This window comes from Sarcophilus harrisii, chromosome 1 (assembly GCF_902635505.1).
Source record: "Sarcophilus harrisii chromosome 1, mSarHar1.11, whole genome shotgun sequence".
Taxonomy (NCBI): Eukaryota; Metazoa; Chordata; class Mammalia; order Dasyuromorphia; family Dasyuridae; genus Sarcophilus; species Sarcophilus harrisii.
Window position 1 is genome coordinate 536,528,506 of NC_045426.1, and position 17,002 is coordinate 536,545,507.

At 35.4% G+C, this 17,002-nt stretch overlaps 1 protein-coding gene across 7 annotated transcripts in view; it reads left to right on the plus strand.

The window, feature by feature from the left end:
• DCDC2 (doublecortin domain containing 2) overlaps positions 1–17,002 on the plus strand; it is a 250,189-nt gene that overhangs the window by 86,273 nt on the left and 146,914 nt on the right. For all 7 annotated transcript variants that reach the window (XR_004231004.1, XM_031946781.1, XM_031946782.1 and 4 more), the window contains one exon: positions 13,170–13,341. Coding sequence is in view for 6 of the 7 variants with exons in the window: in XM_031946781.1 (XP_031802641.1) it covers positions 13,170–13,341 (172 nt within the window). In the remaining variant the exon portion in view is untranslated. The remainder of the gene's footprint in view (positions 1–13,169; positions 13,342–17,002) is intronic.

The following is a 17,002-nucleotide window of genomic DNA, read 5'->3' on the forward strand; positions in this document are numbered from 1 at the left end:
ATCTGAAAATTGTACATTGTTAAATCTGTTCAGTAAAGCCAAACTCATCTTGAAATTATTTTAAGCTTGAAATGACATAATCTGATATAACCTTTCAAAAGTTCTAGTTGGGAAAAAATGTATTTGCCCTAGTAAACTAAAAGAAAAAAAATCTGAGCTAAGATAGACTCAACATAGTATAATCGTTAAGTTGTATCTGGATTCAATGGAAAATGGTTCTAAAATTACTATGAAATAGTGGTTTCCTAGGTGATTCTCAGTGGGTCATTCTTGTATTTTGATTTCTCTTTTTATACGTATGTGTGCTGACTCATAGAGGCATCTGTAGTGTGTAGAGTGTATCACTTGTCATTAGGAATATTTGAGTTTGAATTTTGTCTCAGATATTAATAGCTAACTGATGACCCTACACAAGTCACTTAACCTTTGTCTGTTTCAGTTTTCTTATCTTTAAAATGGAAATAAAAATAATAGCTCACTTTACCTAGGGTTGTTGTGAGGTTAAAAAGTGACAATATATATCTTTACATATGCTTTGCATAACTTTGCAAACATGATTTGCAAACTTTAAAGCTGCATTAATTATAGTAATTATATAAGACTATTAATACATAATATATAACATTATATATAATACATATGATACTAAATATCATCATCATCATCATCATCTTCATCATCATCCCTACTGCTACCACTAACACTGTCATTATCACAATTATCATTATCCCTGGAAGCAACTCTTTCTATACTACCTCTATTGAAATTCTCTTAGATATATAATTCTGTTGCTTCTTTCTTAGATATCTAGTTCTGTTGCTTTTTTTCACAAAAGAAAAATTTTCCTCATATCCCCAGATAAAAGCATTCTTCCCTCTTCAGATTTTTTTTCACAGCATCTTCTCTGGATCCCTTTTCAATCAAATGTAATAAACTTTAAAGTCCCATCAAGTATGAATCATGTCACAGGCACTGTGAATAGAGAGACCTTAAAGTGTTTATTCATCAGTGTAATTTAAAACAGGTAGGGAGTGTTGGGGAAGGGCAAAATAGTGTTCTTGAAAAACTTGAGAGAGAGAATATGTTTATCAGAGGACCTAGGGGAAATGTGATGAGGAGATGGCATTGGAAAAAACCCTATATCTTAAAAGAAGATAAGGAAGATAAGGAAGATACAGAGACCTTCATGAAAGTATGGAGAAGGGAGTTATCAAGATGAGTTTGGGAAACAAGAGTCCAGTTGGCTGGAATGCATGAAGGGTCAGGGGACTAATATAAAATGAAATCAGCAAGGAAGGTTGGAGTTAGTGCCTTAGGTACCATCACACACACACACACACACACACACACACACACACACACACAATGTCTCTTTCTGTATATATGTTTCTACATATATAGGCATATATAATAATATATTCCTATCATGGTTTAGTGAAAAGAACATTGGATGACCTAGGTTTGAGTATCAGCTGTTATAATCTGAATGAATTTAGATAATAGGTCATCAAATCAGCAACTATTTATTAAACATGTATTATGTATCAGGCACAGTGCTAAATTCTGCAGATACAAAGGAAGACAAACATAGCCACTCTCTTCAAGGAGCTTATACAATAATTGAGACAGCACAAAAACAGATTATGTTCATACAAGATGCACACACAGAGGATAATCTCAAATGGAAAGAATGGGGGAGATATGGGAAGGAGGAGAGAACCAAAGAAAATCTACAAGGAAGCAAAGAAAAGATTGACAATTATGAATAAATTGTCTTCTATTACTATATGTGAAGATCGTGTATTTTAAGATCAGCACGAGACAGGAATTCAGGTTAGGGGAAAATCGTCAGTCTTTATTCTCAGTGAAGAAGGATCTGAGGTGGAAGAGAATCGGCGATAGCAATGTGTGCAGCTGAGTCAAGAAACTAGCTCGACCAGCAGCCACACAACCAGCAGCTCGGAGTCTCGAACCCAGCCCAATCTCTCCCCACTTGTCTTCCTCCCTCTCTCTCTGCCTCCACCCACCAAAATCGTCAATTCCTATACAACACATCAGGACTTGCAAGGAGAGTGGGCAGGGACCATTCTTTATCCAATCATGTATATTAATAGAGTATAGCCCAATTACTATTTAGCCTCACATACTTGGGACCTCAGTGCATCAGCTCAAACCTCAGCCCATTACAACTATATATGCTTTCTTGAAATTGAAATTAATTGTTACGTATTTTGAATCCTCTCCAGTGTTCTACTGGGCATATGACAAGGATTTTTATGGTTTTGCGGTTATTTTTTCTAATTTTGCATTTAAGTTTCAATAAATAAATTCATAAAAATGAAGAACATATTTTAAAGGGGGGTCAGGAGCAGCTTTTTGCAGAAAGTGAGATTTTTATTGGCATATGAAGAAAGTCAGGGAAGCTAGTGGTCAGAGGTGAAGAGGGATAGAATTCCAGGCATGGGGAATAGCTAGTGAAAATGCATATAGTCAGATGATAAAATATCTTATGGGCGGAAGAGCAAGGAGGCTAGGGACAGTGGATTGTAGAGTATGTAGAAGGAGGAAACAAGAAGTTTTGAAAAATAGGAAGGAACCAAACAGAGGATTTTGTATTTGATCCTGTTAGTAATCCTAAAGCCCTGGAGTTTATTGAATGAAGGGAGTGATATCATCAGACCTACACTGCAGGAAGATTATTTTGATAGTTAAGTGGAATGAAGAAAGACTTGAGGTAGCATACCCACCTACAGGGGGATATTGCAGTAGTCTAGGTGTGAGGTGTTCAGAGCCTGCCCCTGATGGCAGTGTTGGAGAAAGAAGCTTATAGGAGAGATATTACAAAGGAAGAATCAGTAGGGATTGATAAATGATTATATCCATATGGGAGAGAAAGGATGTAAGGAGTTAAGGTCGACCCACACTTAAGTTCTGGGGCTGAGGTCTAGGAAGATAGTAGTACCCTGGAAAGTAACAAGTAAATTAGTAAGAAGGGAGTGTCTTAGGAAAAAAATAGGACCAATGACATCTTGAGGGTGATATCTTGACTTGTAAGTGAATTGGATTTAAATAAAGAAGTGCTATACAAATTCATTAGCCTTATTTTTCCTCCCAAGTTCCCCATTGGAGTCTAGTGGCAAGACATAAGTCAAGAGGACTAGCAATGGCCCTAGGGATAAAATAATTCAGTTTTGAAATTGTATATTGCGTTTAAGATATCTATAGAACTTCCAGTGTGAGATATTTAATTGGAATTTGAAGATGCAAAAGTGGAGTCTAGGGCCAATTAAGTAAATTTAAGAATCATTTGCATAAAGATGATAATTGGATCCCTGGGAGCTGATAAAATTACCAAATGAGAGGAGAGCATAGAACAGAACTTTGGGGATAGCCATGGTTGAAAACAGTAAAGGAAAGAGAAGAGTATTTGGATAGAATATTCTATTCAGGAGAGAGGACTGCCATGGAAATTTAGAGAAAAGAGAATGTCAAGGAGAAGAGTGTGATCCACAGTGTGTCAAATAATGCAGAGAGGTCAAGAAGGATAAGGTTGAGAAAAGACTATTGGTTCATTCAATTAAGAAGTTATTGGTAAGGAAGGAGAGAACAATTTTAGTTGAATGTTGAGCCTGAAAGCCGTATTGTGGGGAGTTAAAATAATGAGAGGAAAGGAAATAGGGGGGGTCTTAACTGTAAATGGCTTTTTCAAAGAATTTAGCTACAAAAGAGAGAATAAATATAGAAAGGTAGATTATGGGAATATATAAATTAAAAGCAGATTTTTTTGAACAGAGGAAGGAGATGTGGGGCATGTTTTTAAGCAGCAAGACAGAAACTGATATTAGGAGCGGCAGTCTACTGGAGAAGATTGAAAGAATGGGGTCACTTGTACATATAAAGGGGTTTGCATTTTAAAAATATTTATTTAAAACTAAATGTGAAACAAGAAAAAACAAAGCAGGGAATGAAAGAGAGAAAATGAAATCAAAATAAAACATCCTGTGCCAAGCAGAACATCAGGGAAGATACAAAATATTTAACATTAAATTTCCATTTTAAGATATCGTATAATAAAAGAGATTATATGCTCATGACTGTTTATCTTTTCTTTGCTCCCTTATAGGTTTTTCTTTTGTTCTTAGTTGTGTACTTTTTTACTTTATTGTTTTCCTCCTTTCATCCCCCTACTTTCCCCCAGTAGGCTACAGTTAAGCAAGGGTATATATGCATATACATATATATGTATTTGTGTGTGTTTGTGTGTGTGTGTGTGTGTGTATGTATGTATATATATTCATACTCATACACTTACATATATCTATATAAACATATACAACTACATGAATATGTACATACACACATATGTCTGCATTTACACATATGGGCATTCATCTAAAGCAATATTAATATGGCTGACACATAATGTAGATTTTTTTCTTGAATGGGTTTTTAAGTTTTTTTTTCCCTAGTGAATTCTACTCATGATTCTTATTATAGTATTTGTATATATCTTTTATTTCCTATCTCTGCTAACTCTTCTGCTTTAATTCTACTGTTGAACTTGCCTTACTATTATTTAACCTCCCTCATCCATGGATCCCTCCCTTATCTTCCCTTCACTTTCCCCCTCCCTCTTTATCCTATTCCCATTAATCTGTAGGCCTTATCCCATTTACATTAATCTTAAATACCCTTCTGTGTCCCACCTTATCTTGTGCCACCCTTTCCTTCCCCCTTTATCCCTTTCCCATTAATCTTACACACCTTATTTCACTGCCATAAATCTACACAGCCTTCTATATCCTACCTTGGTCTATTTCCTCCCCCTTATTTTTTAATAGATTTTAGAGGTTGCTGTACCCTTTATGTTACATATATATTGTTTCATATTGAATCCAATTCCTATGTGAGGTTTTTTAGACCTCATATAGACCTATGTAGGTTTTTAGAACTACAAGCTCTCCTTCCCCCTCCAATGCCCCTGAGTTGGTTTTTCCTTTGCACCTCATTTGTATAATATAATTAATATTTTTACCTTTTCCAAGACATGTTGTTTTTAGAATCAGATCATATTCAACTCTGCCCCAATCTTCCTTTTGAGCAATCCAATTAAAGTATGGTAAGCATTTCCATTTTTAACCCAAAAACAAGAAGATTTCCTTGAAATTAAGCTTTCCTATTGGCTCTTATATGTTAAATTTTCTTTTGAGTTAAGGTTTGGTTGAGACAGAGTCTTTTAAAAATTTGCAAGTTTGTTGAATGCCTTTTTTTGGGTTCATTGCTATGTTAATTTTGCTAGATATGATATTTTTGGCCACAGGCCTAGTTCTTTTGATTTTATATATATGTACATATAAAACTCTAGGACCTATGGTTTTTTATTATTTTTGCTGATAAATTCTATACAATTCTAATTGTAGCTCCAGCTTATTTGAAATTTTTTTCCTGTAGAATGTTTGCTTTGATCTGGAGGTTTCAAAATTTATCAATAGTATTCCTATGTGTTTTCCTTATAAGATCTCTTTGAGGTGTGATCAGTGGATTTTTTTTTCTGCTTCATCTTTCCCCTTGTTTTCTACCATTCCAGGACAATTTTCTTTAATTATTTTACATTATTGTAGTAAGGTTGGGTTTTTTTTTTTTTTTTTGGTTGTTGTTGTTTTTGGTCACAGCTTTCAGGTAGTCTAACTATTCTTTTATTTTCTCTTCTTGATCTGTTCTCCAGATGAATTGTGTTTATTATAAGATGTTTCACATTTTGTTCTATTTTTTCATTCTTTATATTTTGTTTTATTTCTTAATCTCTTATACCTTTAATGCCTTTCCCTTCTCCAATTCCAATTTTCAAAGAATTGTTTTCTTCTTTAAGACTCTATTTCCTTTTCTAGTTGGTTAACTTTTTTTCCCCCGTAATCTTGTTTTTCTTTGATGATTCTTATTTTTTTCTAGTTTTTTCTCAATCTTTTTGAGCTCTTCTATAAATTCTTTCTGGGGAGGTAGTCATTTAACATGACTCTTTGGCATAGAAGAGGCTTTTTTACTTTAGGGTTCTCCTCTGAAGATGAATCCTGGTCTTCCTATTTCCAGAGTAAGTTTCTATGATTGAGTTCTTTCTTCTTTGCTGGTTCTTTTTTTTTTTTTTTTTTTTAATGAGAAGTATTAGTGTAAGCACCTCTAACAGGGGTGGGGTGAGGAAGTGGGGGTGAATGGGGGAGGGGGAGAATGGTGCCTTTAGCTTCACTTCAGTTTTTCCCTCTGACCTGGAACCCCAAACAAAAAGCTCCAATCTCCTGCAAGTGCTCTACCCTGCACTCACAGGTGTTCTGGTTCCTTCTTTTCTAGGCTGCATCTCAGCAGCATAGCTGGGCCTGAAGTTTCTAATCATCTGAGATTTTCTGAGTTTTTCCATACTCAATTCCCCAATTTCCTACTCTGGGAGGTGAAAGTTCCTGTGGTTCTGACTAAGGTTTCCTCAGAACCCAGCTGGCCTAAAGTTTCCCAGCTGACTGTGAGCTAGCCTGGAGGTATTTTCACTTTACACTGATTAAAGTGAGTTGCTTAGGCCTTTCTTCATTTTTTTTTTTTGGGTGGGGTGGGGTGGGGGGGTTTGTCCTAGGAAGACCTCTGTTTTGCTCCAATTTTTCTTTGTTTTTCACAAGTCTATGTTCACCCTGAGGCACAATATTGCTTTGTTTGTGGGAAAAATCTAGAGAGCTTGGGATTTTGTTACCTATTCTGACATCTTCCCAGAATTCTCAGGGGTTTGCTTTAATAAGGTAAAAGACACCTTCTTCATATAAAAAAGTTTGAAGGAGGAGATGGTGTTGGAAGGAATCTGAGTGATGAGATGAAGAGGAGGGAAAAAATAATGAAAGGCTTCAATTTTTTTTAGTGAAATTTGAGGCAAGCTTGAAAAAGGAGCTGCAATATGTGGGATAGTGAATTACTTCAGTGAAGGGTTATTTTAGGTATCATAATGTAACCTTTTGGGGCCTAATTTCTCTCATAAAATAGGGGGTTGGATCAGATGATTTTTTTAAAAGTTCCTTTCAAATCTAAATATGTTCAACCCTATTAGATTGTAAGGGCTCAGTAATTTTTATTTCTTTCTCACATCTCCCTCTTCAGTGCAGTAAGAACACCATATTTCAAATGTGATCTGACCAAGATAAAATTTAGTAGTACTCTTAACTTCCTGTTCCTAAATGTGCTTTTGCTTTTTTTAACATTCATTTTTAAACTAAAATTTTGAATTCTAATGTTTTTTTTCCTTCTTTCCTCTTTCCTCTCTCCTTCCTAAGATGTGTAATCATGTAAAACATTTCGGTATTGGTCAGTTGTGAAGAAGAAAACAGAACAAAATGAAAAAAAAAATCATGAAAAAAATAAAGTGAAAATAGTATGCTTCAATCTATAAATAGACTCCATCCAATTCTTTTTATGGATGTGGATAGAATTTTCCATCATCTGTCTTTTGGAATTGTCTTGCATCATTGTATTGCTCAGAAAAGTTGTCAATGTTTTTCTTTTAATTTCTATTTTATCCTCTGCTTCTAAAATATCAGGATAGTTTTCCTTGATAATTAATTGAAAGATGATATTCAGACTCTTTTTTTGATCATGACTTTCAGGTAGACCAATAATTTTAAAATTATCTCTCCTGGATCTATTTTCCAGGTCAGTTTTTCCAATAAGATATTTCACATTTACCCCCTATTTTTTATTTTTTTATTTTGCTTTATTGTACCTTGATTTCTCATGAAGTTATTACCTTCCATTTGTTCGATTCAGATTTTTAAGGAATTATTTTCTTCATTGAGCTTTTTCCCCATTTGGCCATTTTTGCTTTTTAAGACATATTTCTCATTAGCTTTTTCAGTTTTGTTTTCCACCCTCTCAATCCTCTTCCTAATTTTTCCTCTATCGTTCTTATTTGATTTTCAAAATCTTTTGAATTCTTCCATAGCCTGATCCGAATTCTTATTTTTCTTGGATGCTGTGGATATAGGTGCTTTGACTTTGTTATCTTCTGTGTGTTTTGATCTTCCTTGTCACCATAATAACTTTCTATTGTCAGAAACTTTTTTCCCCTGTTGTCTGCTCATTTTCCTTATCCTATTACTTGGCTTTTAACTCTTTGTTAAAGTAGGTCTCTGTTTCCAGGGTGGGGGATGCCTGTCCCAAGCTTCAGCTGTTTTGTGCAGCTGTTTTCAGACATCCTTCTAGGGACCTGACTACAAGTACTCTTTTCTGTCCTGGACCTGTTAGGAGTGCCCTTGTTCCACTGTAGTTGTTAAATCTACAGATCTTAGAGACCTTCCCCAATAGTTGCCACCATCACCACTGTTTACATCCACTGTTGATGCACTAGTTTCCCGAGGTCCTCTCATTTTAAGTACAAATCTTTTCTGATGCCCTTACAAGTCATCTTTGGCTTTGGGCTGAGAGGTCTAGAACCCTAGTGCTGCTGCTGATTCAGAGGTCCTGCTTTGCTGGCAAAGGTTCTGGGGCTGGTGCAATCTGTGCTGGGATTGCAGGACCCTCACCCTGTTGCCACAGACCATACCTGCTGGCATTCTAAATTGTCTTTTGTTGGAAAATATTCTACTCCACTTTTTGGATGTTCTGACACTCTAGAATTTGTTTAGAGTCATTATTTAACAGAATTTCGAGATGTTCAGGGGAGAGGTTGGGCGAGTTCCTGCCTTTACTCCACTATTTTGGTTCCATCTCTATATTTTTCTTAAAATGCAAAACTGAATTAGCTTTTGTGGCTGCCCTACCATACTGTTGATTCATAATGAATTTATAGTTCCCTACCTCCCTCATTTTCTAATTATGAACTTGATTTTACTTGAACCCAAAGATATCACATTTATATCTATTGAATTACATTTCATCTGATTTGGTCCTGAGTTCTAGTTTAAGATTTTTTTGAATCCTGAGTCTACCAACCAGGGTGTTAACTATTCTTCCCAATTTAGTTAAAATTTGATTACCAGACTATCCTTTGTCTTAGTTATTGATATAGATAGTAAATAGTACAAGGCCAAGCACAAATTCCTGGATTTACTACAAATGGAGATATCCACACAGGCTGACATGACATATAATGGGTTATCTGATCCCAAAGCAGCATATACATATATGTAAGTTACTATCATTCTAGGGAATCTGAAATGTCTTGAGCTCTAAAAAAAGTTAGTAACTGAAAATGCCTATAGTCAGGCATGGCTGAAAAGGAAAGAGGGGGAGAAATATATTCAGTTTTGGAATATTGTTATTATTGTACAGATAGTTCTCCTGGTTCTGCTTACTTAACTTTGTAACATTTTATAAAGGCTTCATAGGTTTCTTCGAAACTGTCTCCTTCTTTATTGCTTATAGCACAATAATCCATTACATTTATATATCTCTGCAATATTGTTGGTTTGTTGAGTCAATTGCCCTTTCCCCCTCCTGATCAGAATTATTCCTCTTTGAGTTTTCAGAATATCTCTATTTCTCCTCAACTGACTTCCTTCTTAGAATTTTTAATTATGGAATCCTAGCTTCCCCCCTCCTCAATCCTAGATCTCTGGAATCTGAGTTCTAATACTTGAGAGTACATGTTAGGCTCATCTTTATATATTTTAAAAAGAAATGGTGCTTTTTCAAAGTTTTCATCAGTTTTATTCCAGCAGCTAATTTTTTTCCCTGATGAATGAGACATATCTGAATAAAATTTATCTTTGTTGTTTCCTATGCTTTTTGAAAAATAAGGCACATTTAGAAACCACTCTGTTTTTGGCATTTGATGTCTGGATAATTTAAGTGACCAATCACTATGATATGGCTTTGTGCTAAACTTGAGATCTATTTCCTAATATTTCAACAAATCTTGGTGATAACTAGAAACTCAAACTTATTACCTTATGTAAAAATTTCTAGTTACCTTCCTTATCAAATGTGCATCTGTGACATATGAGACTATAGGTTTTTATTACTAGATAATTTATAGGATTATGTCTTCTTTGAACAAAGGACTAATCAGCTATTCTTTTCTATGGTATCTAAATTGACAGCTATCAAGTTTTCTCTTTGCTTCTTTTTACTTATTCCTGAGCTTGAAGGTATTTCATAATCCGCAGTGGACAGATTGCCAGGCCTGAAGTCAGGAATTCTCATCTTCCTGAATTCAAATCTGACCTCAGACCCTTACTGTGTGACCTGGTCAAATCACTTAATACTGTTTGCTTCAGTTTCCTCATCTCTAAAATGAGTTGGAGAAGGAAGTGGCAAATTGCTTGAAGTATCTTTGTCAAGAAAACCCCAAATGGAGTTATGAAGAATCAGACCTGACTGAAAAATGATCAGAGTGCCATGTAATAGCTTATATACATATGTACATAGTGCTTTGGGGATATAGAACACATCACAAATGTGATCTCATTATTTCTCATTAATAGAATCACATTATCTAGATGTGGTAGGGACCTTAGAGATCATGTAATAAAAACAAAACCCTTCATTTAATTTTCATACTGACCCTATGACCTTTGATGAAGGACAGAGACAATTTTCTAAGTGCCTTTAGAATTAGAGAAACTGAGTTCCAATTTAGTCACTGCTAATTACTACCCGGCTGACCACAGTTAAGTCATTTCATTTCTCTAGATCTCAGTTTTCTAATGTATAAAAAGAGAGGATTAGAATCAATGATCTCTGAATTTTCTTGAGTCTCTCAATTTATGTTCCTTTGATCTTATAGCCTGCTGTCACAATTTAAGTAGATATATGCTCTTTAGTGTCACCTCACTTATTACATCATGCCTCTCAGAAATTGTAATTATTATGAACAAGAACTAGAATTCTATCCCTCTAAAGTAAAAAGGGCTTATAATCTAAGGGCAGTGAGTAAAACATTAGATCTGGAGTCAGGAAGATCCACATTCAAATCTGACTTCACATCTTCCTAGCTTTGTAACCTCAAACAAGTTATGTAACCCCTATTTACCTTGGTACTTCCTCTATAAAATATGGTTACAATGGTAAACCAATCCAGGATCTTTGCTAAAAATATCCTTGGGGTCACATGGAGTCATACAAAACTGAACAACTGAAGGACATTATATGCATTAGCACTTATTCTTCATTTATGAAGAAATACTTTGCCTTCAGAACTATAAAAGCAGCACTTGATTCAAAGATATTCCCATCCATCTTGTTTCAATTTTATTCTTAGCACAGAATCACTGAATTCTGTACTTTAATGTTGGTTCTCCAGTCACTTGAGAAGGTTTTTTCCCTTCTTTACAAATTATTTTATTCACTCTTGGCATGTGTTACCTCTGGGCAAATTTCAGGATGAATAGACTTTTTAAAAAACAGCCTGAAATACAAGGTGGTAGAACAGAACTTGTGGTTTTGAACAGAGTATCTTTTTTTTTTTTTTTTTTTTTTTTTTTTTTGTAGTTTTGAACCTGTAGTTATATTTTTCTTTTCCCTGGTGTATTGTAGCTCATAACTGTAGAACATTCAGAAAACTCAAGTATTCATTAAAGCAATAATTAAACTTTGCTTAATTTAATTAATAATTAAATAGAATGCAATCAGAATGGCAAGGATAAAAAAGTTTTTACACTTGGATGGGTTTTGGTGTTAATAAACATGCATAATTATTTTTCTTATGGATTATGGAATTCTAAAACCATGAATTTTCCCTTCTTAATTGGGTAAGTAACTAAAACTCAGTTAAGTGTTTCTAGGTTGTCGAGCAGACCACACAAGGAGCTATAATACAATATAATATCATCCAGGATGATTTGTTTATTTCATTCTAAAATTCTTATTCCTAAATGCCAGTGTAATCGTACAGATGTTACATGGAGATTATCAAGATTCTGGTGACTTTAAGCACAGCTGGTGATGGGATTGATTGGGCAGTTATCAGCTCATTTGAATGTTATTCTGGGAAGTGGTGTTTAAATCTCAGAACTGAGCACCCGAGAGTTGTTTTTCTGAGTCTTTTCATCCTGTCATTGCAGGAATTAATATATTTTTATCTGTATGGTTGTTCCTTGTGAGCTGTGAGAACTCACCACTCCCATAGGAGTTAAATGTGGAGCCTTGAGTGGTTGTCACAAGTATGGTTCTCCAGAAGTAGTGTGTTTATAAGTGTGTTGTATGTTATGTTGTATTCCTAGTTAATTTTAGTGACTATGGAATTGCCTAAATATAGGGATGAAAACTTCCTTAAATGTGTGTGACCTTCACCTCTGGGTACTTGGTGATAGCAACTAGAGGACACAACCAAAGTACTTTATTTGAATTAGGAGGGTAAGGGGGATTACTTCTAGGAAGGGTGAGTGAAAATTAAGTAGCAGTTTCCTCAACTTCTGGCATCTCAGATAGGCATTGAATTATTTCTTTAGTGGCTGTCCTGGATTTATGACTGAGATTGTGATGATCATAATTCTAGAAAGAAGATAGAGATTTTTTAAATAAGGGTTGTAGTTATTCACAAAAGAATATTGTCACATATTTCAGTTGTACTAATAGTAATAATGAGCAAGGATCTGGCTCTGTGATTTCACTGGGATAGGAAATATCCAGGTGAGGAAAACTCCTCTTAAGGCAGGGTCTAGTATCTCCTCTGAAATTTAAAGTTTTAGAATGCTGCCCAGAACATTGAGAGATTAAATGACTTATCCAACATTATGCAACTCTCTCTCTCTCTCTCTCTCTCTCTCTCTCTCTCTCTCTCTCTCTCTCTTGTGTGAGGCAAACACGATTGAGTTAATTGCTTGAGGTCACACAGCTAGTAAATTTGAGACCAAATTTGCCAAATTTGAACTCAGGTGGCTGGTGCTCCTTCCATTGAACCACTTAGTTATCCTTTCCCACTTTTAAGAAGAAGAAACTGAGACTAGGAGAGTTAGGTTAATTTGCTCAAGGCCACACAATTTGTAAATGTCAGAGTCAGTATTCAAAGCTATTTTAGTAACCTATCTGTTAAATAACTTGACCTCTTAAAGTAGATATAAAATCAAAATTAATGGAGGCGATCCTAGAGTTTTTTTGGGATGGAGTAGGGGAATTTCTTCTTGAACCTAGTAAATATTGGCTCTTGTGAAAAATCATTCCTGCTTTGTAATTAATAAGAAGAATCCATTTATCTTTTCATTTAGGTAAATGATCGTCAATCTAAGTCAACTATTGGTTCCAGTGACAACTCCTCCCCTCTGCCTTCTAAGAGAAGGGGCAAGAAGGAAGAAGTTTTGAATTCAGAAAAAACTGGTAAAGTGAAACGAAGCACAAATCCAAAGACTCCACCCACTGTATTAATGCCACCAAACAATGGTAAGTTAGAGTTCATTCACCTTGGTTGTATTATCCATGGCTCTAAAAAGCCAAGGTCAAGGATTTGTTCTTTAAGTGGACAAATCATTTTCTACTCTGTAACATGACAATGATCCATATATATATTATATATAATAGAAATATGATAAATTATGGGAGTCATACATAAAGGTTCTGGGAATCCTTTTGCAGTTAGTCAGAACCAACCAACTTTTTATGTACCTACTGTTGTGCTAGGGGAAATATTACTTTTAGATAAAGCATAGTCTTGTCTTTATGGAACTTACAGTCTAGTTACTGATCCTGAAGGATGCTGGCTTTTTAAAAAATATCTATTTTTAACTAGGTGTGTATGGCATTACGAAATCACTTATTTTGAGGTTGATTGGTTCCCTGTATGATGTCTCAGGACTGACATTTGTTTACCTATCTTCATGATTAGAGAAATCACCTGTGAAGACAGGTTCATGGCAGTGTGGAAAGAGTGCGTTAGCCTCAATGAGTGTGCAACCAAGAGCTCATGGCAGTGAATATCAATTGGAGTGCCTAAGTGAGGAAGAGACTTTTGTAGTGTGCTTTCAATGAGTTGATGTCTAGGAGTGGCTTCAAGAGAGTAAAGACAGAAGGTTGAGAAGGAGGTCTTGAGTCAGAACTTTGGGACTGGCTAGGCAAGAAGGATGACATGATAAAAAAGAGAAGAGAGGGTGAACATAGAAGGAATGTATGTGGTAGATAGAGATATGTAACCTAATTGACAACCACTTTGGGAGTGCCAGGGGATTGCAGAGTTTATGAATATTAAGTTTAGGATGATAAAAAGCTTTAATATAGATTCTGGCCAGGATAACATGAGTTTCTGAGTTCCCTTTTGGGTTTTTAGTTGAAAGAATACTCAGGGGAAGGACTCAAAAAAGGCAGGGGATGAGGTGACTGTGGGCTCTGGTAATATGACAAATTTTAATAAATTTTGAAATAAAAAGAATTTTGTGTTTAATCCCTAGTTAATCAGAAGTTTCAGTCAAAAAGAGCACTCTGTTTCTTAAAAATTTTGATAAATGAGGACTTTATGATAATAATCGTATATGAGAGATGCACAAGCCTGACAAATAATTTAAAGTCCCAAACCCTTTCTTCTTTCCTTCTTTGTTTTACCAGAGGTCATTTTGCATATTTAGTTTTTATATCTTATTCTTGGAGCTTCTGATTCAAAGAAAGTTATTTGGTGTCCTTATTTCTAAATTCATTTTAGAAAATACTACAGCTTTAATAAATTGAACTTTGGAAACAAGTGTAAGACTTTTTTTTCCCCTCCAAGTTGTGGGATAAAATAGGATTTTTAGAGTTGGAATGTAACAATAGAGATTATCTAGGCCAATTCCTCATTTTGCATGTAGCTATGCAGGGGACACTATGACAGATTTCATAGTGATGAATAGATGTTTTCAGATATTCATCCCCTGCTACTATGCACACCATTCAACACCAGAGGGCACTCAATGGCAGCTACCAAAATGGTTCTGAGGGAGCTGCTGCATCTCTTCCTTTAACTATGGGTGGCAATGCTTGTTTCATTGATCTAGGATAGATTTGTGTAGAAAAGCTCAAGGGAGGGGCTACAATCTACAAGGAAAACTTCCTTTCATCCTTTATGCTCCTATGTGCTTCATTGATTTACCTTTAACTCAAGGACATATTATAATAAACATTCTGTTAGATTAAATGAACAGCAAAAAAAGCAGAATCATTAGTCTGCATGATGCATAGATATACACAATACATTCTATTAGAACTCCAGACACAACTGCTCCTGGGCAAGAAGCCCATTCTGAGTGGAAGCCAGTCTGTTCCTCTCTCCACTCCCAGAGGAAAGTTTCTTTGGAAGTTCATTTGGTCCCATTCAAGAGCTAAATGAATAAGGTCTTTTCTGTTCACAGAATGAGTTTCCGAAATAGTTTCCCCTTGATTTAATGTAAGAAATGTAGAACACTCAGTGCAGCTCTTCATAGGATGGTATTGCTTTGAGCAATCAGGATAATACCAGGTGCTGTAGCATTTGTCATTCAGTTGCTCAATTGTGTCCAAATCTTTGTGACCCACTGTACCATCTAAGCCAGTGCAAAGATTATGGAGTGCTTTGTCGTTTTCTTCTCCAGTGAATTAATGTAAACAGAGGTTAATGACTTACCCAGGATCACACAGCTAGTAAGTGTTTGAGTTTGGATTTGAACTCAGACCTTTTTGTCTTCAGGTCCACATATTATCCACTGAGTCATTTAGCTGCTGCCAAGTGCTGGACATAGGATATCTCAGTTTCTATATTTGTCTTCTCCCTATATCTCTGTCCTTTTAATTTTTCGGAAAATAAAAACTTCTTTTGGACTGCCCCCAAAAGAAAGTCAGTGGCTGCCTACTATTAGATTGTTTTCAAATAAGAAGGGCAGGTGAATCATTCCTTGTTAAGGAAGGTAGGTGCCATAGAGCATAGAGTGCTGGACTTGATCAGGAAGATCTGAGTTCAAAGTTTGCTAATTGTAAGACCCTGAGCAAAAAAAAAAAGACTTCTTTTGCTGTTGTTTTTTTTTTTTTTTATTTTACCAATCAGACACAAGAATATGTATGTAATAATATCTAACATTTATATAGTGCTTTAAGATTTGCAAAACATATAAAATTATTATTTAATTTCATCTTTATAACAATCCTTGAAAGAAGGTACTATTATTACCTTCATTTTTCAGACAAATTGAGGTAGAAAATTAAAACTCTGAATATGCAAAAAGATTTCCATAGCTAGCAAGTGAGGTTGTCTTTAAACTCATTCTGATTCTTCCTGATTCTTAAGTATAGCTCTATCCATAGCACCACCTAGCTGTCAGCTAGATTGAATACTGAATCTCATTTTCAAAAATACATTTAATTACTGATGTCTCAGAAGGTTATTATTCTTGTGAAAGAAGAAAACAAAATTAAACTGAATATTCAAGACAAAAAACTTGGATAATGGTACCTTTACTTCTAGTATTTCAGTACTTCAGAGGTTATGTGATTTCATCCAGATGAGCGGTCCCTCCAATAGTGAGTGGGCATTACAATCATCCATGTCTTCTCATCTTGTCTAGTGCTTATCTGTTCTCTTTCATAAATCTCCAACCACTTAACATACAGTCCTCCTCCCCCGCCCCCTCCTCCTCCTCCTTCTTTCTTCTTCTTGTTCTTGTTTCTTTCTTTCTTTCTTTTTTGCAATAATTGGTATTAAATGACTCATCCAGGGTCACAGCTAGGAAATGTTAAGTGTCTGAGGACAGATTTGAACTCAGGTCCTCCTGACTTCAGGGCTGGTGCTTTATCATTTGTGCCATCTAGCTGCCATTACAAACAGTCTTTTACATCTTTTTAACATTACAGAGGTGGCAGTACAATCCATGGGTTATCCATTTGGTATTACCTTGCCCATACTACATAACTATGTAGGTGAATCCAAATTCATTAAAACAATGCCACCAGTGCATGAGCCCTAGATAGGTTCTTCCATAATGGAAACTGCCTATGAGAGACTGAGTGTGCAGTGTGAGGGGTATCCTAGTTGAGTATAGAAACATTCTTCACTGGTGGGTTGATTACTAAATGAGGAATCGTGGTAATTCATGAAAGACATGTGACA